Consider the following 25,158-nt stretch of genomic DNA (forward strand, 5'->3'; position numbering starts at 1 on the left):
GAAAGTAGTACTTCTAATTTGGGGGGAGTGATTCGCATACTCGACCGTCTCTCTGGCCCCTGGACGTTATTCTTGTGTATACAAAAAGTGCCATTAGGGATTGGGGGTGGGTGGGTAGAACTTAAGGGGTGGAGCCTCCATCTAGTACCGGAAGCTACGGTCCCAAAGCGCGCTTGCGTGGTTCTCCCACGCCCTGGGAAAGATTCCTATCCATTCGCTCTGGGCTTGGCAGCTCTTCCTGGCAGTAGGCGGCCATCTTGCTGGAGCCTGAGAGAGGGAGCCGAGAGACAGAAGGAAAAGGCGACACTGGTCTCAGGGCCGCCCCGGGGGCCTCAAGAGCCGGAGGCAGCTCCGGAGGTGGTCTCTGATCCCCGGCTCTGCTCTTGAACCTGAGAAGGGAAGGCGGAGGGCGGCGGGGGATGGGGAATGTCAAGAAGGATTGCTAGACAGGAGGAGGGGCGTCACTATGGTGACCGGGGAGGGGCGGGATCAGATCTGAATCGCTGTTGTGAGTCTTCCGGGAACTGCCCGGGAAGGGCAAAGCAGGGGAGGGCTGGGGTGATGACCATGCTAGCTGCCGGGTGGTATTTCGCGACGTCCCGGCGTCGAGGGACTTGGTGTCTACGGCAAAGATCGTCTGACAGAAGGGGCGGAATTAAATCCCTTCACTTGAAACTTTGACATTCCAGGCCCTTTGTCCTGCAGGCTCCCGCGGGCGGACACGCCAGAAGAGGAGGCCGGGGAATGGCCGCGGTGTGGCAGCAGGTCTTAGCAGTAGATGCGAGGTGAGGCGTGGGGTCGAAGCCCATGGGAGCGGAAGTTACTGTGGTGCATGCGCAATGGCGATAAGTAAGGCTGGGCGGAGAACTGGTTTTATGCGGCTGCGTGGGCATGCCGGAGGTGAGCATGCGCAGTAGCAGGGTGTGGGGGCGTGTAGGGCTGACAAGAGGGTCGGAAAGAGCATGCGGGGAAAACGCAGCCAGATCTGGGCATGCGCAAAGAGGCTGTGCTGTCAGAGCCTTTGGAAGGGGATGATGGAGCTCAGGCTGGTGACATCCTATTCCCCACCATTGCCCCCCCCCCCGCAGCCTTCTCTTACCATCATCACTTCTCCAATCTGACCCCATCACCTTCCCATTCTAATTTTCACCATTGCCCACACTGACCCCCCATCACCATGTCACCCTGACGCCTGCTATTGTCTACACTGACTCAGTCACCCCATACCAACTCCAGCAAAGCTGCAGACGGCCTCCATTGTCAGCACAGTGACCTCATCGCCATGCCTTTTATTACTGTAGATCCACTTTCATCACAGCACCAGAGGGACCCCCATCACCACTGCTGATCACTTGTCCTCCTGACCCCTCGCTGCCACACACCTCACTCTCTTTCCCTGTCCCCTGGGCTGATTGATTCCCTCTATCCTGTGCCTGCTGCCCGTCCTGCCTCCTGCCATCATAGGTACAACGCGTACCGCACACCAACGTTTCCACAGTTTCGGACACAGTACATCCGACGGCGCAGCCAGCTGCTGCGGGAGAATGCCAAGGCTGGGCACCCCCCAGCGCTGCGTCGGCAGTACCTGAGGCTGCGTGGGCAGCTGCTGGGCCAGCGATACGGGCCCCTCTCCGAGCCAGGCAGTGCCCGTGCCTATAGCAACAGCATCGTTCGAAGCAGCCGAACTACCCTAGACCGCATGGAGGTGAGCTCCTCCCCACACTGCCTGCCATGCACACCGCCCCTGTCCATATGCATTCTCTCAGCACACTTGTCGGGCACCTGCTCTGTGCAAGACACTGTGCCAGGCTCTTAGGAGAAGCAAAGGGCAGAAAGAGATAATAACGTGGGATGCCTGGGGAGCTCAGTTGGTTAAGCCGGCTGCCTTCGGCTCAGGTCATGACCCCAGGGTCCTGGGATGGAGTCTTGCTCGGTGGGGAGCCTGCTTCTCTCTCCGCCTCTGCCTGCTTGTGTGCTCTCTCTCTCTCTGACAAATAAATAAATAAAATCTTTTTTGAAAAAGATAACGTGATAACTCAATAAATGGGCAACAGACAAGATGAACACATTGATAAATAGACAATAAACAAGATAAATGGGTCAAGAGATATGTGAAGCCAGATAAATCAATAATTAACATGGCTTCCTAAGATGGAAAAGTAAAGCAGGCTTGGAGGTAAAATGAGACTCCTGTGGGGAACAGAGGGGAGCTACTTCTGATGGGGATGATCAGGAAAGCCCTCTCCGAGGAGGTGACAGTTGAGCTGAGGCTGGAATGAAGCAAGAGCTGGCTCTGAGTGGTTTTCAGGGGGAAAGTGTCCATTCTTTCCTCACAGAATATTTATTGAGTATCCACTCAGTGGGGAGCTAGTACCGAGGCCACCCCGGTAGTACAGGCAGTGGTCATGGTGGTGGGTAGGGTGAGAAGGGATCTGGTTCTGGGTATATTTTGAAGACTCCAGACCCTACACATTCTTGAGGACCATCTTCAAGATGTGCCCACTCTGACCTTCCATTTACAGGACTTTGAGGATGATCCTCGGGCCCTAGGGGCCCGTGGGCACCGCCGTTCCGTCAGCCGAGGCTCCTACCAGCTGCAGGCACAGATGAACCGTGCCGTCTATGAGGACAGGTATGCAAGGGGCAGTTATGAGCTGGGGCCTGTAAGGGGTAGAGGGACCATAGGGCCTGAATGCTAGCACCTACTTCATGTTAACCCCCCCAACTCCTGTTGGGGTCCAGGCCCCCTGGCAGTGTGGTACCCACATCAGCAGCAGAAGCAAGTCGTGCCATGGCTGGGGACACATCACTGAGTGAGAACTATGCCTTTGCGGGCATGTACCATGTTTTCGACCAGCACGTGGATGAGGCAGGTAAGCCAGCAGGTAGCGGGTCCCCTCACCACTCATTTTCCCAAACTGGGACAGCTACTCAGTGCACCCCCTTCTGGAACTCAGAGTCTCCGGCCCACCTCCGAAGGAGGGGTTGCCATCCCTAAACCTCTCCCCAAGCCCACAAGCCCTCTGCAAAGTAAAGCGGCCCGCAAGATCTCAAGTACTTGGGCTATCGTAAAAGGGCCCGGCAGCTCAAAAGAGGACTTTGCAGAAGGCTTCTGGGTCATGAGTTGCTTGGAAGAGTTTAGAGCCTTGGCTACAGAGAAATCCCCTCACAATGGGCAGCGCAGGCTTTGCAAACCGCCGAGACGTTGGTAACTGTAAAACACTGGCTAAAGTGTAGGGAGCTTTTGGCAGAGGGCCTTCTAGGGTTCCCACTCCCATTCTCAGCCAAGGAAAGCCTTTTGCAGAAGCCCCCATGCTCAGCTCAGTGGGTTCCAGCCCCCAGTGCACACAGCAGAGCCTTTTATAAATGAAAGCGCCTGGCGAGTGTGCCGTGTCCCACCAGTGGCTTCTTGGCATTGCAGTCCCAAGGGTGCGCTTTGCCAATGACGACCGGCACCGCTTGGCCTGCTGCTCCCTGGACGGCAGCATCTCCCTGTGCCAGCTGGTGCCCGCCCCACCCACAGTGCTCCGCGTGCTGCGGGGCCACACCCGTGGTGTCTCCGACTTCGCCTGGTCCCTCTCCAACGACATCCTCGTGTCCACCTCACTTGACGCTACCATGCGCATCTGGGCCTCTGAGGACGGCCGCTGCATCCGGGAGATTCCTGATCCCGACGGCGCCGAACTGCTCTGCTGCACCTTCCAGCCGGTCAACAACAACCTTACAGTGGTCAGGCTTCAGGGTGCCCGCTCATCAAGGGTGGGGCAGCCGGGCCTGGAGAGCCGTCCCGGGGAGTCAGTATGGGTGTGGGGGGGAGGGGGGTTCCCCTCCAGTCCCTCATCACAGTTGTCCATGCGGTCAGACTCAGAGGGAAATAGGTCAGAACTGGGCCGCTGTGCTTGACATTGGGTTGGCTTGCTGTGACAGACACCAGGGGGGACCAGTCAGGAGCCAGAGTCCCGGCTCTGGTACCCCTTCGGTCCCATCAACAGCAGGGCTGCTATTCTCCAGCCACGGGGGCCACTGGTTGGGGGGCAGGATGGCTAGTCGGCTCCTCCCAGTGGCACAGCTCCACTGCGGTCTGACCCCAGGACTGAGAGTCAAAGGGCGGGGAAAGGAAGTGAAAATCTGGCCAGGCCCCGAGTGGCAGAGAGGGGACCTGCTGAGTGAGCCTGTTGCATTCTGGGGTTCCTTCAGCTGCAGCTCTGGCCCCAGTGTGGTCAAGTCTCTGGTGAGGACCAGTCAGGAGGCAGACTGGCTGTCCTTACCAGCCTGGGATGGCCCTGTGGTTTGCCATTCACAGGGTTGGGGGGCATGCTAAGGGGCAGCTGCCCATCCTGGTTAGATGGCAAGATGGTTAGAGTGCTAGGTATGAGGCATTCCCCAGGGCCTGGTGGCAGCCCTCGCTCCGTCAGCACCAGCTACTTCAGAGCCAGAGGGGCTGGCTCTGGCTCTGAAGGATCACAGACCTCGGTCACCTCCCAGTCTCCCCGCTGCAGCCGCCCCAGGGTTAGATTCCAGTAGGAACCAGCCAGTTCCATCGACAGCAGCTCTGTCGTGGTCAGACCCAAGGAGGGACGGGCTGAGTGCAGTGTGTGGCGTGCTTGGTCTCCCCCGCAGGTGGGGAATGCCAAGCACAACGTGCACGTCATGAACATCTCCACGGGCAAGAAAGTGAAGGGGGGCTCCAGCAAGCTGACAGGCCGGGTCCTCGCTCTGTCCTTCGATGCCCCTGGCCGGCTGCTCTGGGCAGGCGATGACCGTGGCAGTGTTTTCTCCTTCCTCTTCGACATGGCCACAGGTAGGCCAGCCCCAGGCCTGCATCTGGGGTATTCGGGCTGCCGCCATCCCAGCACACAGCCTCTTACTTGTGCCCCCTCTCCCGCTGTCGTTCCAGGGAAGCTGACCAAAGCCAAGCGACTGGTGGTGCATGAGGGGAGCCCCGTGACCAGCATCTCCGCGCGCTCCTGGGTCAGCCGCGAGGCCCGGGACCCCTCGCTGCTCATCAACGCTTGCCTCAACAAGCTGCTGCTCTACAGGTGGGTACTCCCCTTCCAGGCCGCCAGGAGAGGCGGGGCCTGCTGCCACCATCGGACTGGCGTGGCTAGGGCCTGAGAGCCTGTCTCCTCCATCAGGTTAATTTGAGTGAGCAGGGAAGTCAGGTCTCCTGATGATGATGCCGGCTGTCAGTGGGCTGTCAGTGGCAGAAGTAGCTGGTGCTGATGGAGCGAGGGCTGCCACCAGGCCCTGGGGAACGCCTCATACCTAGCACTCCACTTAATCCTCAGAATAATGCTGTGAGGAGGGGCCTGTGATCGTGCCCATTTCACAGATGAGCCACCTGAGGCATAAAATAGACTAGAGCCCTCTCAGAGCAGTGGCCTTTTCTTCCTTCCTCTTTCCCTCCCTCCGTTCCTTCCCTTTTTTTGCTCTTTTTCCTTTTTGGTGTTTTTGAGTGGAGGAATTTACTATCCCCGCTCACCTGTGACACATTACCCAAACGCAGTTCTCAGCCTGGGCTGCACGCCAGAATGACCTGGAGGGCTTCACAGAATCATGGCCAGGCCCCACTCCAGGCCAGTGATTTCAGAAGCCCTGCGGCGGAACTGGACGCGTTGGTGTACTGAAAAGCTCCCCCAGCAATGTCCAGCCAGGCCTGAAGGGCACCGCCCGCAAGATGTTTCCTTTTGTACTCTTTTGTTTTTCTGCTTTTTTTTAAAAAAAAAAAGAAATTCACACATGCACATAGTCGTATGTGTAATTCTTAATTCAGGCATACTCCCAAATGCAGGGCTCTTCCCCCCCATCCTCTCCCTTCCTTCCTCCCTCTTCTGCCACCTCGGCCAATGACTCTGTGTGCACCTTCCTGTTTTGTTCTCCCCTTGTAATCTGAGGCGTGTGTGTGCCCCCATTCCCCACTTTTCAGAGGGAGGGTCTTTTCATGGAAGCCCGCTCCTCCTCCATCCTCTCCCACATCTTGCACTCCTCACCAGAGGATGCTTCTGGAACTCTGCAGTGCCTTTGGCTCATCCATTCTTTGGAATGGCCCCTTCGTTTCCCGCGGCACGGGGGGTGTCCAGTTTGATCGGCCCTGTCCCCTCCTTGTGCCCATCTTAACCACCAAGGTCTCTTAGAAAGAGAAACCAGCGAACCGCGCTGCCTAGACTCCCCATTTCCACTGCCAGGTAGCTTCCCAGGTAGCTTCCAGACCCTCAAGAACGCACGTGCCAGCCCTGCTTGATAGGTTTACGCAGTCGCCTCAAAACCAGACCTCGTGAGCCTTGGAAAGAACTCGGGCCTGGGGGTGGGGACACAAACCATTGCCCCCCACCCCCTCACCCCCCGTTCACTGTCGGCCAGAGCTGAGGCGACGCCCTGACCCACTGCCATCCTTCCCTCAGGGTGGTGGACAACGAGGGGACGCTGCAGCTGAAGAGAAGCTTCCCCATTGAGCAGAGCTCGCACCCTGTGCGCAGCATCTTCTGCCCCCTCATGTCCTTCCGCCAGGGGGCCTGCGTGGGTAAGTCCCGCAGAGTTCGGGGTGTCTGGGTGGCTTAGAGCGGGGCAGGGATGGACACCACGGCCCTCTGGTGCCCGGACTTTATGGGCCTTGAGAGCTCTCACCCCAGCAGCCTCCCGTGTTGAACAAAGACCCCCAAGAGTCCAGGAACCTCACAACATGAGACATAGTCTACCCCCTCCAACCCCCAACAGCTCAGAGACCTCACACTCTGGACATGGGACTAAAACAGCCAGGTGACCCAGGTCCAGGGACTGTCCCTCCCAGGGCACCCTGCTGCCTCTGCCACCAACTCCCAACACCCCCCCTCCCCCTACCCTGGGCAGTGACCGGCAGTGAGGACATGTGTGTGCACTTCTTCGATGTGGAGCGGGCCGCCAAGGCTGCCGTCAACAAGCTTCAGGGCCACAGCGCCCCCGTGCTGGACGTGAGCTTCAACTGTGATGAGAGTCTGCTGGCTTCCAGTGACGCCAGCGGCATGGTCATCGTCTGGAGGCGGGAGCAGAAGTAGGTCCTGCCGGGTCACCTGCCCACCCATCTCCCACTCCAGCCTTGTGTTTGTAAATAAAGTTCCTGTGGTTGTGCCTGTGGCTGGCTCCCAGGTCTGCTGGGGTGGGGGGTGGCTCTAGCACCCGAGCTGGCACAGGGTTTGCTCCCTTGCTCGCACCTTCAGGCATCAATTTCCTCACTTAGCAACCGGTCATTGAATGCCTCCCTGTCACAGGCCCCCCTGTAAGTGTTTGGCTCAGTCTGGCATTGGACAGAAATGATTGAGCACCTGCTGGGCACCAGAGCCTTTCTAGGCACTGAGGGGCGGTAGAGCTGTGACCTCAACGGACAGAAGTGCCTGCCTTCGTGGGGCTCGTATTCAATGGCAGGTGGTTGGTAGGCAAAAATATATCATGGCCTGTGCTGGGAGGGCAGGACATAAGGGCAAAGGAGCGGAAGATTGTACTGTTTTTGGTGCTGTGATGAGAGACAACGATATTCCTGGTAGTGAAATTGAAACAGACCCGAATGAAGTGAGAGAGAGCTGTGGGGTGGGGGAGAGAGGAAAGGCAGTGAGTGCAAAGGCACTGAGGCTGGAGTGTGCCAGAAGGCTCACTGAAGAGGCAGGTGTGGCTGGACCAGAGTATGGTAGGAGATGAAGTCAGACAGGCCTGATCCTGGAGAGCTCTGTGGCCACAGTGAGGACTTGGGCTTTTTCTGAGTGAGAGGTGAGTCACCCGAATGAGCGGAGGAGGGACGTGATCCCATTTGGTTGGAAGAGGACCCCTCCAGGTACTATGAAAAGAACAGACTTGGAGGGGGGGTACAGGGGTAGAAGCAGGGGGACTAGTCACAAAGCCCCACAGGAGTTGAGGTGAGCAGTGATGGGGACGCAAGTGGGGGAGCTGAGGTGGGGAATATTGGCTTCTACCACAGGAATTTCATGATGTTAGTCTGCAGGGCTCTACTGGCTCCTCAGGAGGGTAAGGCCTTCCAGCTCCCCTTCCCCCTCCCCAAGGCTCTTCCCCACAAACAGGGACCAGATGAGTTGAGGACGCGGAGTACAAACCCCATGCAGAAGCAGCCATGGACCCTAAGCCTGAGCTGGTGGTTCCTGCTGATGGGGAGAGGGAATGGGGATTCTCTTTCCATCCCCAGAGGAACCCCAGACCACCCGTAGTTCCTTCCATGCCCGCCCCAGGCCCAAATTCAAGGCCCAGAACAGCTCAGAGTCTGTAAAGTGATGTTCATGTTTGAGGAGACCTCCAAGTGAGGAGAGAAAGCTTAGGATCTTAACAGGGGGCAAAAGAACCAAAAGGCCTTGTCAATGACCTCAGTCACCAGGAAATGTCAAAGTTGCCAGAGATGCCGAGGAGGCTTCTTGCTCCAGCTGCTCCCTTCCCTCCGGCTGCATAGGCTGCCATATCTAGATGCATCAGTAGGAGCTGCGCCTACAGTCTTGAGACCTCAGGGTCCATCCACAGAGCCACAGGCACTGCAACCCCACCCAACATTATCGAGCTACTGAACTAACACTAGCAGTCTTGTTGGAGGGGAAGAAGTCCCTGGTTTGTTGAAGCCACCGTTAATAACAGTGTGGTTAACTTGCAGGCGGAAGCATTTCTACGTGGTGCTTCCACCTTGACCTTATGGTAAATGGTGAGGAGGTAGGGACATCAGTGAGCTGAATGTTCATGACGCAGTTCATGCGTCTGTAGGCGTCAGAGGTCCCCCAGACCACCCAGACTCAAGATCTGCTGGGAGAACTCTTGGTCCCAGCCTATGGTTGCATACACACCTTTTATTTCTTCCCGTAAAAAGACACAGAGCACAATTGGCAAAGGGAAATGGTGCCCCGGGGTGAACTCCAGGGCACACCAGGCATGAGCTCACAAGGGTCCTCTCCCAGTGGACTCAGGATGTGCTTAATTCCCCCCTACCTGACAACCAGAGAAACTCATTCTTAGAGGTTGAGTGCCCAGGGTTGCTTCTGGGGGGTGGTCACACGGGGGGGTCCCTGCCTGGCACATACCCAACTCCAGACTGTCCTAGAAGAAAAGCAGGTGTTCAGCATAAACCAGAGTGTGCGTATGAACAGTTGAGGCACAGTGAGTCACTCATCATTTAGAGAGTGGTGAGAACCCTATTGAAAGACACTAAAGTTTCCAGGTGCCAGCCAAAGGCCATCCTTGAAGCAGGCCTTTCCCAGGAGAGAAGTTCAGGCCTGCTGTGTTAACTCTTTCTGCACACTGTGCAACACCAAAAAGGCACTCCATTTCAACCAAGGTCAGTGGACGGCCAAGATCACTTGGGGAAACCTCATTTTTCTCTAGCACCTTCTTCTATTTTTTTTTTAAGATCTATTTATTTGAGAGGGAGAGTGTGAGAGAGAGCATAAGAGCTGAGGTCAGAGGGAGAAGCAGACTCCCCATGGAGTTGGGAGCCTGATGCAGGACTCAATCCCGGGACTCCAAGATCATGACCTGAGCCGAAGGCAGTTGCTTAACCAACTGAGCCACCCAGGCGCCCAAGCACCTTCTTACTTTCTTCACATTCTTCATGTTATTTATTGAATCAGAATTCAAGATGGCTAATCACGGATATTGTTATACATGATTTGGGGGGTTTCTTTCCTGTGAAGCTTTGAGGTGGCAGAGTTGACATTCTGCTTTATTTTATTTATTTTATTTTTATTCTTTAAACCCTTGTGACCAATGTAGGGCTTGAACTCACGACCCTGAGATCAGAAGTCACATATGACTGACGTTCTACTTTATTTACTTACTAGTTTTTAGAGATTGTATTTATTTATTTGACAGAGAGAGCAAGAGAGCACAAGCAGGCAGAACAGCAGAGGGAGAGGGAGAAGCAGGCTCCCCACTGAGCAGGGAGTGTGATGCGGGGCTTGATCCCAGGACCCTGAGATCATGACCTGAGCTGAAGGCAGTCGCTTAACAAACTGAGTCACCCAGGCACCTCATCCTGACATTCTACCTTTTTTTTTTTTTTTTTTGGACACAGAGATAGAGAACACAAGTAGGCAGAGCAGCAGGCCGAGGGAGAGGGAGAAACAGGCTCTCCAATGAGCAGGGAGCTCAATGTGGGACTCGATACCAGGACACTGGGATCATGACCCGAGCCGAAGGCAAATGCTTAACCAACTGAGCCACCCAGGCGCCCCTGACATTCTACTTTATTATTTTTTTTAAAGATTTTATTTATTTATTTGACAGACAGAGATTACAAGTAGGTAGAGAGGCAGGCAGAGAGAGAGGAGGAAGCAGGCTCCCTGCTAAGCAAAGAGTCCGATGTGGGGCTCGATCCCAGGACACTGGGATCATGACCCGGGCCGAAGGCAGAGGCTTCAACCCACTGAGCCACCCAGGCGCCCCTGACATTCTACTTTAAAATCTTTTTTTTTTTAAAAAAGATTTTATTTATTTATTTGACAGAGAGAGATCACAAGTAGATCACAGAGGCCCAATCCCGGGACCCCGAGATCATGACCTGAGCCGAAGGCAGCGTCTTATCCCATTGAGCCACCCAGGTGCCCCTAAAATCATTTTTGTGATAACTTTTCTTGACTTACAACCTACAAGGAAATAAGTAATGAGCAAATAACTTAAAAAAATCATCTTTTTTTAAAGATTTTATTTATGTATTTGACAGAGAGAGATCACAAGTAGGCAGAGAGGCAGGCAGAGAGAGAGGAAGGGAAGCAGGCTCCCTGCTGAGCAGAGAGCCCAATGCGGGGCTCGATCCCAGGACCCTGGGATCATGACCTGAGCCGAAGACAGAGGCTTTACCCACTGAGCCACCCAGACGCCCCATTTTTTTTTTTTAAGATTTTTATTTATTTATTTTGACAGAGATCACAGGAGACAGAGAGGCAGGCAGAAAGAGAGAGAGGGAATCAGGTTCCCTGCTGAGCAGAGAGCCCGATGCGGGACTCGATCCCAGGACCCTGAAATCAGGACCTGAGCCGAAGGCAGCGGCTTAACCCACTGAGCCACCTGGGCGCCCCCAAAAAAATCATCTCATTTGTCAAATTTAGGCCTCTGTTAACTTGTTCATCATCACTGTGCCTCCAGTGTGACATCAGATCTGGAACTCTTAACCATTCCACCATCAATGCCATTCTAGTCTTTGACTTTGAACCCATGTGTTTATTTCACGATAGCCTTGGTAGTCTGAGCTTGAAGCAGAGCCCCTGTTAATTACTACCTCATCAATGTCCCGCTGGCCAAATCTCAAACCAGGGCCTCTGGCCAAATCTCAAACCAGGGCCTCTGTAAATGTCCCACCAGCTCTTGTCTTCTGATCTGACTTTGAATTTCAGATTCTGTTCATTTGTGATCAGTGCCCCTTTGCTTCAGCAAGCATTCCAACCATGAGGACCCTCAGTCCTGACGTTGAATCTGGGCCTCCATTAATTATTTTGCCATTATTTGTCTATTTATTTTATTTATTTATTTTTTATTTTTTATTTTTTAAGATTTTATTTATTTACTTGAGAGAGAGAAAGTGAGAGAGAGCATGAACGAGGAGAAGGTCAGAGAGAGAAGCAGACTCCCCGTGGAGCTGGGAGCCCGATGTGGGACTCGATCCCAGGACTCCAGGATCATGACCTGAGCCGAAGGCAGTCGTCTAACCAACTGAGCCACCCAGGCGTCCCTGTCTATTTATTTTAAAGATTTTATTTATTCATTTGACAGCATACAGAAGCAGGGCATGCAGAGGGGACAGAGAGAAGGAGAAGCAGACTCCCAGCTAAGCAAGGAGCCTGATGCGAGGCTCGATCCCAGGACCCCGGGATCATGACCTGAACCGAAGGCAGATGTTTAACCAACTGAACTACCCAGGTGCCCCAGTTATTTTACCATTGATGCCTGTGTGGTCCAAACGTCAGGCCAGTCCTCTGTAACTAACTGGTCTACTGTCACTGTCTCTTGTCTAACCTCAAATCTGGGCATCTCTTAATGTTTCCTTCACCAGTGCCTCTCTGGTAGGACCCCAAACGCAGACACTTATAACTTTGCCACCATCGGTCCTGGGCCTCTGTTTTTTAGGTTGTTTTTTTTTTTTAAAGATTTTATTTATTTATTTGTCAGAGAGAGCACAGGCAGGGGGAGAAGCAGGCTGCCCGCTGAGCAGAGAGCCCAGAGAGGGCTCAATCCTAGGACCCTGGGATCACAACCTGAGCCAAAGGCAGACACTTAATCAACTCAGTCACCCAAGCATCCCTGGTTTTCCTTTGAACTTGAGTCTTTTTAACTCTTCCCCCATCAGTGCTACAGAGGTCTGAACTCTGAGACTCTATTTATAATTCCACCATCAATAATTCTTTGTCCAGGGCGCCTGGGTGGCTCAGTGGGTTAAAGCCTCTGCCTTCAGCTCGGGTCATGATCCCAGAGTCCTGGGATTGAGCCCCACATCGGGCTCTCTGCTCAGCACGGAGCCTGCTTCTCCCCTCTCTCTGCCTGCCTCTCTGTCTACTTGTGATCTGTCTCTCTGTCAAATAAATAAATAAGGTCTTTAAAAATAATAATAATAATTCTTTGTCCTTGAATCCAGGCTTCAGTTAACTGAATATCACTGCACCTCAGGTCTGAAACCTAAGCCTCCATGGGCTTTCCCACACTCACTGCTCCTCTCACTTGACTTCAAGAAACTGTACCACTCTGTACCCCTATGATCTTACCTCAAACCCTGGCCTCTAATTACTATTTTCCTATAATTGCTCCTTCGATCTTACCTTGAACCTAGGACACTGGTAACACTTGTAGCATCAGTTGCCCTCTAGGCAGACCTCAGAAATCATGTCTGTTAACTATTCTATCACTTCCCTTCTTCTGTGACATTGAACCTGAGCTTTTTTCAACTATTCCAACATCAATATCCCTCTAGTCTTATTTGGAATGGAAATTCTGCTGACTACTCTTTGGTCCAACTGAATCTGGGCCTCTAATTAATACCCACCATCACTGGCTTTTTGCTCTAACTGGGCCTTTTGGAACTCTAGAACCATCAAGGCATCTCTGGTCCGACCTCAGATCCAGACTCTGGGGATCCCTGCATGGCTCAGTGGGTTAAGAGTCTGCCTTCACCTCAGATCATGATCTCACGGTCCCAGGATCAAGTCCCACATCGGGCTCCCTGCTCAGTGGGGATTCTGCTTCTCCCTCTGCCTACCTCTCCCCACCCGACAAATAAAAATTAAAATCTTTTTAAAAAATCCAGACTCTGTTAGCTTCTACTCCATCAAGACCTCCTTTTTTAAGATTTTTTTTTATTTTTTTAAATATTTTACTTATTTGTCAGAGAGAGAGAGAACCCAGGAGGAGTGGCAGGCACAGGGAGAGGCAGGCTCCCCACTGAGCAAAGAGCCTGATGTGGAGCTCAGTCCCAGGACTGTGGGATCATGACCTCAGGATACTTAACCAACTGAGGCCCCCAGGTGTCCAAAGATTTTATTTTTTTAATGTAATCTTTATACCCAACATGGGACTCGAACTTAGAACCCTGAGATCAAGAGTTGCATGCTGTACTGACTGAGCCCACTAGGCCATTCAGGTGACCCAAGACCTCCTTTGATTTAAATTCTCACATGGGGGGTGCCTGGGTGGCTCAGTGGGTTAAAGCCTCTGCCTTCAGCTCAGGTCATAATCCCAGGGTCCTGGGATCGGGCTCTCTGATCAACGGGGAGCCTGCTTCCCTCTCTTTCTGCCTGCCTCTCTGTCTACTTGTTCTCTCTCTCTGTCAAATAAATAAATAAAATCTTTTTTTAAAAGAATTTATTTATTATTTATTATTTATTTATTTATTTATTTATTTGACAGATCACAAATAGGCAGAGAGGCAGGCAGAGAGAGAGAGGAGGAAGCAGGCTCCCCGCTGAGTAGAGAGCCCAATGTGGGACTCGATCCCAGGACCCCAAAATCACGACCTGAGCCAAAGGCAGAGGTTTAACCCACTGAGCCACCCAGGCGCCCAATAAATACAATCTTTTTTAAAAAAATTAAAAAATATATAAATTCTCACATGGGTGTCTCTCAACTAATCCAACATGACAGGCTTCTCAACCAACTAAACCCCAGAGCTTTTAGTAGCTGTTCCATTACTGGTGCCCATCTGCCCTGACCTCAAACACAGACCTCTATATATAAACTGTTCCATCGTCATCAACCCTCAACATCAAGGCTGCCCAATCTGGTTTCAAACTATTCCAAGGTCCCACCTCTCTGGTGTCACCTTCTCTCTTAACGATTCTATCATTAGTGCCCTTTCTGGTCTACCTTCAAAACAAGGGTCTCTATTAAATATCCTACCATCACTGCTCCTCTTGCATGACCTTGAACCTGAGCTTTCCTTTCATATTCTACCCAAAAGACCCCTCCAATCTCAAACCCAGATCTCTGTTAACTCTTCATCCAAAAACGCCACACTGGTGGCCCCTGCACTTCCTTTTAACTATTCAACCTGCAGTCCTTGCTCAACTGACTTGGAATGTAGGCCATTTTAACCCTTAAGCCACAATGGTCCACTGGTCTGACCTCAGACCTGGTCCGTTGCTAACCACTACGACATCAATGTCCTCCTCATATGTTCTCAAGCCAGGATTTATCTATCTCTCTCTTTTTAAAAAGATTTTATTTATTTATTTGACAGAGAGATCACAAGTAGACAGAGAGAGAGAGGGAAGCAGGCTCCCTGCTGAGCAGAAGGCCCGATGCAGGGCTCAATCCCAGGACCCTGAGATCCTGACCTGAGCTGAAGGCAGAGGCTTAACCCACTGAGCCATCCAGGTGCCTCATGCCGGGATCTCTTTTATTGTCGTTCTATCTTCAATGTCATCCTGGTCCCTAATCAAAGCTCTCCCACTGTCCTTGTTCTGTTGTCTGTCTGATTCTCAACCAGGACTCATTTACTCTTCTATATTCAAATATCTACTAGTCTAAAATTATCCAACACAGCTATTTAATGATGCCCAAATCCCTTCATTCCAGACCTCGCCCTGAACTCAGTCCTTCGCTCAATTTACCACCCTCAACTCCCCTCTGGTTAGACCTCAGACCTGATCCTCTGGTAACTACTGTGTTACCGATTCCCTGCGGGTCTGTCATTGAGCTTGTACAGTTCTCTTCCAACACCAGTGCCCTTTGAACCTGAACTCCAACCCCAGGCTCTGCTAAATATTTTCCTTTTTTAAAATTTTTAAAAAGATTTTATTTATTCATTTGACAGAGAGTAGGAGAGCACAAGCAAGGGGAGCGGCAGGCAGAGGGAGAGGGAGAAGCAGACTCCCCACTGAGCAGGGAGCCCGATGTGGGGCTCAATCCCAGTACCCCAGGATCATGAACCAAGCCAAAGGCAGACACTTAATGACTGAGCCACCCAGGCTGCTGCTAAATATTTTAGAATCTATTCCCCTTTGGACTAAACTCAAACCCATAGATGTATTCAATTGTTCCCATCCCTATCTCTCTGGCCTGACCCTAAAACAGGGCTTCTGTTAAGCATTACACCCTGAATGTTTCTCTAGTCAGAGTTCAAGCATTTGCCAACTGTTCTAACATCAATATCTCACAGCCTCAATACTCAAACTGTTCTGTTCGAACTGTTGATTAATTGCAAACTAATTAAAAATCCCGGCCCCTCCTACCTTGACCTCAAACCTGGGTCTCTTTATCCCACCATCAGTGACCTTCTGATCTGTTATTGAACCCTGTGTACTCACTCTTCTACCATCAATGCTCCCTCTTACCTGACTTTGAACCACGTCCCTGTTAATTTGTGCACTGTCAATTCCCCTCTGGTGGTGTTGCCTTTCACTGGTAAGGCTAGGACTATTATTAATGCTCCCTTGGCCTGAGCTCAGACAAGGGCTTTTGTTAGTAACTTCGCCATCAAGACTCTGTTGTTTTAGAGCGCTGACCCTGACACATGTTAACTAGTCCATCATCCATGCCCCGTTTTCTGACCTTAAACTTGGACTGTCACTAAATTAAGTCTTTCAACATCTGTGCCCTTTTGGTGAGATTTCAAACCCAGCTCATGGTAAACATCCTGGCAATGGTAGCCTTCTGGGCTGAACTCATATATAGCAGAGAAGAGGAACACCTACTAAACTTATAAGGACTTCAGAGTGGTCACTACTGGTGAAATACAGCCTACGGCCAGATATAATGGGGCAAGAGGTTACGATGTGGGCTTAAGTGTTCACAAAAATAAATGGGGACTTGGGGTACCTGGGTGGCTCAGTCATTAAGCATCTGCCTTTGGTTCAGGTCATGATCCTGGGGTCCTGGTGTCGAGTCCCACATTGGGCTCCCTGCTCAGCAGAGAATCTGTGTCTCCCTCTGCCCCTCCCTTCCCCCTGCTCATGCACGTATGCAACTTCTCTCTCTCACTCGCCTTCTCCCAAACAAATAAATAAAACCTTTAAAAAAAACAATAATAATAAATGGGGACTCTAGTGGAGGCACGGACTGGGATATAGACACCCTCACGATCCCTTCCTGACTTGGTGTGAGCCAGGGAATCTCCACAACCCAGTCTGTGTGACCCACAGGTGTCCACACTCCGGTCTGTGTGACCCTGGGAGGTCCATCCCCCAATATGTATGTATCCAGAAGTGTCCACATTCCAGTTTCTGTGACCTGAAAAGTGTTAACACTCCGGTCTATGTAACCCCAGAAACGCTCACAGTATGGTCTGTGTGACACCAGGAGTGTGTGTATACCCAGTCTGTCTGACGCCCGTGTTTCCAGACTGCACGCTGCAGGACTCAGTGGGAGTCCACATCCCAGCCTCTGTTATCTCAAGTGGGCCGACACCCCAGTCCAGGGGACTCTCAGAGTGTCCAGACTCCTGTGTGACCCCAGGAGTTTCACACTCCACTGACAAAGGAGAGAAGGAATGAATAGACAAATAGCCTTTCATTTCTGCTGCTGATAATTAGATAAACGTAGATTCCAATAAGTTTTTATAAACACTTACAGGTACTTGTAAGCTAAATTAAAAACAGGAGATAGAGGGACGCCTGGGTGGCTCAGTGGGTTAAAGCCTCTGCCTTCAACTCAGGTCATGGTCTCAGGGTCCTGGGATCGAGCCCCACATCAAGCTCTCTGCTAAGCAGGGAGCCTGCTCCCCCCTCCCAACCTGCCTCTCTGCCTATTTGTGATCTCTCTCCCTCTGTCAAATAAATAAATAAAATCCTTAAAAAAAAAAAAAAAAAAAAACAGGAGATAGAACTTCTAAATCACTTGAAAAAAACGATTCTATAACAAAAAGTAGACCACTAAGGAAATACCAAGGAAGCATGAAAAGTGCTGAAAACAGGGCACCTGGCCAGCTCAGCTGGTGGAACGTGCAACTCTTGATCTTGGGGTCGTGAGCTCAAGCCCCCGTTAGGCATATTTGCTTCTTCTAAAAAGTTTAAAATTTGGGGGGGGGGCACGTGGGTGGCTCAGTCAGTTAAGTGTCTGCCTTCTGCTCAGGTCATGATCCCAGGGTCCTGGGATCGAGTCCCACATCGGGCTCCTGGCTCAGCAGAGAACTGCTTCTCCCTCTTCCTCTGCTGCTCCCTCTGCTTGTGCTCATTCTCTCTCCCCCCGACACATAAATAAATAAAATCTTTTAAGAAATTTAAAAAGTTAAATAAGATCTAAATCTTATTGATTCAGAAAGATTTTTTCAGTGATAAATACAAAAATGAGAAAAAAGTAGTTGCGATATACATTCAAGATAAAATCGAGGGAAAAAGCAGTAAACACACTAAAAGGACCCTTTTTATACATCAGGGGCATGCTCAGTTGAAAACACAACAGTCACGAATTTCTGTAGTCCACATAACAGAGAACAAGCCTTTAGCTAAAGGAACAGAAGACAGCCAACAGGATCCTTGCCAACTCCTTCACAGGGCTGGGACAAGCACAGCAGTGTTCACACCAGACATTAAAAAATGGAATAGGCATCTAAATTAGGTTTAGCAGGTAATGGAGGGAAATCGAGGAAGTGGACACATGGTCTACCCGTTTTCCCAGCGCTGGGCCCAAGGACGGATACTTTTGCAGCCTTGATTGTTGTCCCTTGTGGTGAATATGAGGCCACAGGTACCATGTGGAAGGATCCTATTAGATCTTGACAACCCTAGGTCCATCTTCAGGTGCTTAGTCAATGGGAGAAATCACTGATGGTCACATTCCATCCCCAGGCTCAGCTGAGTAAAAAAGACAGGCACTACCCAATTACCCAACCACAGGAAACCCTCGGGTTACTAGAAGGAGGAAAAAAAAATTATTCTGCGATGTCCTTTAAATCGAAGGACCTCTGTTCTGATCGGTCTGTAGAGATAGAGATGCACTAGTACAAATCAAAATTCCCCAACGAAGGTAAATCTTGGGCAAATGAGACTCGCTTAATGGTTTGATTTCATAAAAATAATCACGCTTTCTCTGATTATCGATGGTTGGTGTAATACAAGTAGGCATTTTGTTTTAGTTGGGTTTGTTTTTTTCCTAAATGGAGACAGGTTCACGGATCAAACAAGCTAGTCCTCCTCCATTTAATGGAAGATGAGGAAAAACTGAAGACTTGACCGGGTCTGGGGCGGGGGGTTCATTTCTGAGAGGCGCCTCTTGTGTGACTGGCTGGCGTGGATGTTAGCTGCTGGCCCGGGGTGTACCTCGTTTCTCTCCCCCGCACCCTCCCTTCCTCCAGAACTCTCTTTCTCATGTAGCTTTTCCAATAGGAGAGCCTGGACTTCTTGACATATTCGCTGGGCTCGATTTGGAGGAGGGAACGGGAGAGAGAGAGAAAGCAAGCAAACAACCAAGGGAGAGCGTTCACCTAACTGCTGCAGTCTTTTTTTATAAACTAACGGCAGCGATGCTATCCCATCATTTCTGCCATTTTCTCTTTGTTAGAAACCAGTCAGGTAATTCAGGCCACACTCACGGGGACGGGGTTGGGGGAGGGGGGAATCACACAAAGGCAGGAACACCAGGAAGCTGGGATCTTTGGGGACCATCTTTGAAACTGCCTGCCACATTGCCCCTAAGGTATGTGAGACCCCAGACAAATATGTGTTTGCAGGATCTGTCTGTACAATGGGAAGAAGAAATGCATTATAAAGTCATGGGTCCATATGCGGAAGTGTGATTTATTGAGGAAGATTTAGAACAAAGTAGGGAAGAGGCACTTAGGTATTTGTTTCTTGTCCGCCCAAAGCACCTGAAAAACCCTCAGTGTCCAGGCTCTACGTCTTCCTGTTCTGGTGCAGGAACAAACTCCTCATGTCCTTTACTGCCAAATGTGCCTAAAAAGGAAAAGCAACCAGTTTTTCACTTCTATGTAGAGAAGAAGCCAGTTTTTCACCTCTTTCTGCATTTGCTTTCCGCAAATGTCATTTTTATGACTCACCTAGAGTACTCACAACGTTGCAGACAGCAGGCGTTGGAGGGTTCTCTTCCCCACACCAGGCAGTCCTCTGTGACCCCAGCTGGGTGTCCTACGATTTAACTCAATTCTGGCTCACTTCCCCAGGCTAAGGGCTCAATCCCACAAGACCATCCTCCCTACAATAACTTGAGATGCCAGTCACAAGTGGCAGGTCTCCCGATTACCCACAATTGCAGTCAGATTTGGCTCTAACTCAGAGGTTCCCACCACACCTTCCTCGGTTTTTTATTAACTTGCTAGAGCAGTTCACAGAACTCAGGGGAACACTGACTTAACATTTACCAGTTTATTACAGAACACGATAAAGGATACAGATAAACAGCCAGATGAAGAGATACATGGAAGCCTGTCTGGGAGGGTCCCAAGCAAAGGAGCTTCTAGAATTTCCTGGGGATTTGGGGTGCATCACCCTCTCGGTGTGGCTGTGTTCACCAACTTGGAATCCCTCTGAACCCCATGCTATTGGGATTTTGATGGAGGCTTCCTCACACGCGCATGGTCCGTCATTAACTCCATTTCCAGCCCCTCTCCCCTCTCTAGAGAACAGGAGAGATGAGGCTGGAAAAGCTTCTTTTAAAAAAAAAAAATTATTTATTTATTTGACAGAGAGAGAGAGAGATCACAAGTAGGCAGAGAAGCAGGCAGAGAGAGAGATGGGGAAGCAGGCTCCCTGCTGAGCAGAGAGCCAGATGCGGGGGCTCGATCCCAGGACCCTGAGATCATGACCATAACCTTAAGGCAGAGACTTTAACCCACTGAGCCACCCAAGTGCCCCGTTGGAAAAGCTTCTGATGATGCTTTGGCCTTTCTGGTGACCAGCCTCCACTCTGGAACCATCCAGGAGCCCCCCCAGAGTCACCTCAATGGGATAAAAGGTGTTCCTAGTGCTCTTATCACTTAGGAAATTACAAAGGTTTCAGGGGCTCTGTGTCGGGAACAAGGAGCAGAGACCAATCTGTGTTTCCTATTATCACACAGTACCACGGCTCTTTAGAACTTGTCTGTACTGGAAAAACCTAGATATTTTTACCTCGTCAGGTCCCTACACCGTTTATTTAACACTGGTCACATCCTCCTCGTGACATTGCATTATCCACTGGGCTGCCCATAAATACTGGCTTCCAGAGACGACTCCTACAGGAGGGGTCCCCGTGCTTTGTCAACAGGGACCGCAAAAGCAAGTCTTCTGTCCAGTACGCAGGAAAACGTAGACAGTCCTGCATTTTCTGGTCATGTTACATTTACTGTTTGGAATTTTATGGCAAAAATATAAAAACACACATCTTCTAACCATGTCTTCTCTTGAATTCTTTAAACAATAATCACTGCATTCCTAGAATGAAATCTACAGTTGGACCCCTGCCTTCCACACTCCCACCACTGGTGGGGCAGAGAGGCAAGGGGCCCATGGCAATGAGAAGCGTAGTCCTGTTTGTACCAAGAATGTCCATTCCTCGGGCGCCTGGATGGTTCAGTTGGTGAAGTGGCTGCCTTCCGCTCAGGTCATGATCCCCAGGGTCCTGAGATCGAGCTGTGCTTCAGGTTCCCAGCTCTGTGGGGAGTCGGTTTCTCCCTCTCCCTCCACCCCACCCCTGCTTGTACCCCCCCCCCTCTCAAATGAAAAAATAAAGTCTTAAAAAAAAAAGAACCAAAGTTCAATCAGGGCATCTGTCTGCCCCCATACCTAAGGTCAAGGGGAAGAGCATCTCCAATAAAGAGAAATGGAGATCAGGGTCCGCACGGGTCCTGGTCCAGACCTGGGCCGCCTCATTCAAATGGTGCTCCTGGCTCCGGCCAGTCCCAGCCACCAGAGGGGGTTTTAGACCACTTTGAGGAAGGCATTCAAAGCAGGGGGCACCCTGCGGCTCAGGGACCAGAGCAGGGGTCCTCCTTGCCCTGCCTGGGAGGCATGTCAAATTTACATGTCAAATACAAAAACTCCATATCATCCTGCTTTAGGAAACTATTAACGTTAACGTGTTCTCTATTAGAGAGGTAGTTTTGGAACGCATGCAGGAATTCTTTAATATTCCTTCACTCAAGTGACATTACTTAATCCCCCTTCCCTGGAGAGTGGGCCAGACTCAGTGTCTCATTTCTCATGAACAGACTTTGGTTCGGTGACAGCGTGTAGCTTCTAACAGTAGCTCATAAAAGGCATCCGTTGTTCCCGCAGGCTCTATTGTGCTCACTCTCTCTCTTTCTCCCCCTTGTCACCTGCTCTAGGGGAAGACAGACACCTTATTGCAAGGACATATCAAGAATCCGTATGGAGAGGCCCGTGGTAAGGAACTGAGGATACCCGCCAACAGTCAAGGGAATAAACTTGAAAGCAGATCCCCCTGGGCAAACGAGCCTTTCAGTGAGACCCCGAGCCGCCATTCTGGCTGAAACCTCCAGAGAGAGCTGGAGGGGGAACCACCCAGCTAAGACAGTCCTGGACTCCAGGCCTTGGAAAATGTGGATGATAATAAATTGTTGTCGTTTTAAGTCACTAAGTGTTGGCGGGGGGTGAGTTGTTCCACAGCAAAAGGTAGCTGGGACAAATGTTATTGGTTAAAAATGTTCGATTAACACTCTGTAAATTACGTCTCCAGTTCACAGGTGGGATGAAGTAGAGGAAACAGGAGGAATATATTGGCCCTTCTCACAAGGAAAGATCTTCATGTGTATGTCTGTTAACTATTGGGCGCCTGGGTGGCTCAGCTGGTTACGCCACCACCTTCAGCTCAGGGCATGATCTCAGGGTTCTGGCATCAAATCCCACGTTGGGCTCCCTGCGCAGCAGGGAGTCTGCTTCTCCCTCTGACCCTCTCCCCTTTCATCCTCTCTCTCTCTCTCTCTCTCTCTCCAATAAGTAAGATCTTTAAATAAAATTAAAAAATAAGTTTGTCAACTGTTACCATTTATATAAATGTTGTGCTAAAAACTGTTGTATCATTCTTAGCCCCCACCACCAAAGAGCTATTGAATAGTTGTTATTCACTGTGAGTTGTTGGATATATTTAGAAATATGAAACTGCATTAAGAGACTATATTTAAGTTATAATTAAAGCTTGCAAAGAGTTTATTCTTGTTTTCCTTCCAGCTAATCTGGATAAGTGTTTGTTTACATTTTTGTACAGAGGTTGCTTTCCAAAGACATGCTTGAAGATGCAGCAGAGTTCTTAACCAGCTTAGTGAATAAGGCAGGGCCATGAGATGTTAGGAGCTGGGATCCCTGAGCTAAGGATTGGAGGGTTTTAGATATCACTGCTTCCAACAATCACCTCCCAGGGCTAGGATGAGACAAACAACATGTCTGGAGTGCAGAATTATTTTTTTATTCTTATTTTTTTGAGATTTTGTTTTTAAGTAATCTCTACACCCATCGTGGAGTTCGAACTCACAACTCTGAGATCAGCATCACAAGCTTCACCAACTGAGCCGGCCAGGCGCCCCTAGAGTACAGAATTTAAGGAGACACTTCAACTAATGAGTGAATAAGCGAGAGGTGGTCTGTCCCTGTGGTGGAATAGTATTCAGCCGTAAATAAGAATGAAGTAATAATGCGGGTGCTTGGGTGGCTCAGTGGGTTAAACCTCTGCCTTCGGCTCAGGTCATGATCTCAGGGTCCTGGGATCAAGCCCCACATCGGGCTCTCTGTTCAGCAGGGAGCCTGCTTCCCCCTCTCTCTCTATGCCTGTCTCTCTGCCTATCTGTGATCTCTGTCAAATAAATAAATAAAATATATTTTTTTAAAAGAATGAAGTACTAATAATACATGCTGACACATGGATCACTCGGTAGGGAGAACCTGAGGTTGCCAGGGAACCCCAGAAGGAGATGAAAAATGGAGACAACATAGAGAAGGCAAAGCTGAGGAATGCAGGGATTTCGAGCCCGTGGATCTAGCCTTGTCCAAAGTCAAACTACATCTGAACTTCCTGGTTGTATGCTGCGGGTCCGGTCGGAAGAGCAGCCCATCAGCAGTAATGGCTTACCTCTGCTCCTCTTTATCTGCGGTTTCAGCTGGAAGGCTAAGACCAGATCCCCTGAGGGCTCCCTCCCCGCAGGGCGACAGCTAATGCTGGTTGAAGCCCATGCCTCAGTTCCTCTCCACGTGGCCCTTTCCCCACAGTTGGTTTAGGCTTCCTCGCAGCATGGTGGCTGGGTTCCAAGTCCAAGCATCCTGAAAGAGAGAAAGGCAGGTGGAAGAACTATCGCCTTCATGACCTAGTTTTGAAGGTTATGTAGCATCACTTCCCCTGAACCCAAGGCACAAGGTCCTCCCCAAATTCAGATAGCGAGGAAATAAGATTCTGTTTCTTGATGGCGAGTGACATGGTTCCAGAAAGGCAGACAGGACCAGAAATAATGCTGGGACCATTTTTGGAAATTATGATCTGCCACACTAACCACATAAGATACCAGGCAAGTTGTTTTACCTCTCTGGACTTCAGTTTCTTCATCAGTAATGTGAAGATATAATAGTGTCTTTAATGTAGAGACAGAATCACATGAGATAAGGCATAGAATGAACTTAGCATGGTGTCTTCAACATGACACGTGCCCAGGGAAAATTAGAAGTTATTGTCAATAGGAACGCTTGGGTGGCTCAGATGGTTAGCGTCTGCCTTCAGTTCAGGCCATGATTCCAGGGTCCTGGGATAGACCCCTGCATCAGGCTCCTTGCTCAGCTGGGAGCCTGCCTCTTCTTCTCCCTCTGTGTGCCACATCCCCTCCTTGAGCTCTCTCTCTCTGTCAAATAAATAAATAAATAACATCATAAAAAAAAAAGATGGGGTGCCTGGTTGTCTCAGTGGGTTAAGGCCTCTGCCTTCAGTTCAGGTCATGATCTCAGGGTCCTGGAATCGAGCCCAGCACCGGGCTCTCTGCTCAGCGGGGAGCCTGCTTCCCCTTCTCTCTCTCTCTGCCTGCCTCTCTGCCTACTTGTGATCTCTGTCTGTCAAATGAATAAATAAAATCTTAAAAAAAAAAAAAGAAAATCCATGTATAGGGGCACCTGGGTGGCTCAGTGGGTTAAGCCTCTGCCTTTGGCTCAGGTCATGATCTCAGGATCTTGGGATCAAGTCCCCCATAGTGTTCTCTGCTCAGCAGGGAGGAGCCTGCTTTCCTGTCTCTCTCTGCCTGCCTCTCTACCTTCTTGTGATATCTCTCTCTGTCAAATAAATAAATAAAATATTTTCTTAAAGATTATTTATTTATTTATTTGACAGACAGAGATCACAAGTAGGCAGAGAGGCAGGCAGAGAGAGAGAGAGGAGGAGGAAGCAGGCTCCCTGCAGAGCAGAGAGCCTGATATGGGGCTCGATCCCAGGACCCTGGGATCATGACCTGAGCCAAAGGCAGAGGTTTTAACCCACTGAGCCACCCAGGTGCCCCATAAATAAAATCTTTAAAAAAAGATTTATTTATTTGACAAAGATAGAGGGAACACAAGCTGGGGGAGTGGGAGAGGGAGAAACAGGCTTCCCGCTGAGCAGGGAGCCCAATGCGGGACTCGATCCCAAGACCCTGGGATTATGACCTAAGCTGAAAGCAGACGCTTAACAACTGAGGCACCCAGGCACCCCCATTTCTGTTGTTTTAAGAAAAAAAAAAGACTCAGCGAACATTTACTGAGCGCCTACTCTGTGCCGGGCACTGGAAGTAAAATGGCACCTCAGGGGAAGGACCTTACCCGG

General features: G+C 50.4%; 1 protein-coding gene across 7 annotated transcripts; it reads left to right on the plus strand.

Moving 5' to 3' along the window:
- Positions 1–201: 201 nt before the first annotated feature.
- On the plus strand, positions 202–23,217 carry WDR13 (WD repeat domain 13). 7 transcript variants are annotated; one of them, XM_059157639.1, is made up of 12 exons: positions 202–357; positions 706–785; positions 1,465–1,705; positions 2,523–2,632; positions 2,743–2,873; positions 3,422–3,729; positions 4,621–4,801; positions 4,898–5,039; positions 6,402–6,520; positions 6,847–7,027; positions 21,698–21,755; positions 22,069–23,217. In XM_059157639.1, exons 2-12 carry the CDS (start codon positions 745–747, stop codon positions 22,087–22,089), a joined length of 1,533 nt encoding a protein of 510 aa, XP_059013622.1. In that variant the 5' UTR covers positions 202–357; positions 706–744; the 3' UTR covers positions 22,090–23,217. The 7 variants fall into 7 exon arrangements, with proteins under 7 accessions (XP_059013622.1, XP_059013623.1, XP_059013625.1 ...); XM_059157642.1 differs by having other exon boundaries at positions 228–357; positions 1,089–1,705; XM_059157641.1 differs by lacking the exon at positions 202–357 and having other exon boundaries at positions 478–785; positions 1,089–1,705.
- The last annotated feature ends 1,941 nt before the right edge of the window (positions 23,218–25,158 follow it).

The sequence above is a fragment of the Mustela lutreola genome, chromosome X (genome assembly GCF_030435805.1).
Source record: "Mustela lutreola isolate mMusLut2 chromosome X, mMusLut2.pri, whole genome shotgun sequence".
Taxonomy (NCBI): domain Eukaryota; kingdom Metazoa; phylum Chordata; class Mammalia; order Carnivora; family Mustelidae; genus Mustela; species Mustela lutreola.

Excerpts from the sequence above, each read along its gene's own strand:
- WDR13 (XM_059157639.1), top strand. The coding sequence starts at position 745 with ATGGCCGCGGTGTGGCAGCAGGTCTTAGCAGTAGATGCGAG. Across the intron at positions 3,730-4,620 it reads TCAACAACAACCTTACAGTG|GTGGGGAATGCCAAGCACAA; the intron begins GTCAGGCTTCAG and ends TCTCCCCCGCAG. Across the intron at positions 5,040-6,401 it reads AACAAGCTGCTGCTCTACAG|GGTGGTGGACAACGAGGGGA; the intron begins GTGGGTACTCCC and ends TCCTTCCCTCAG.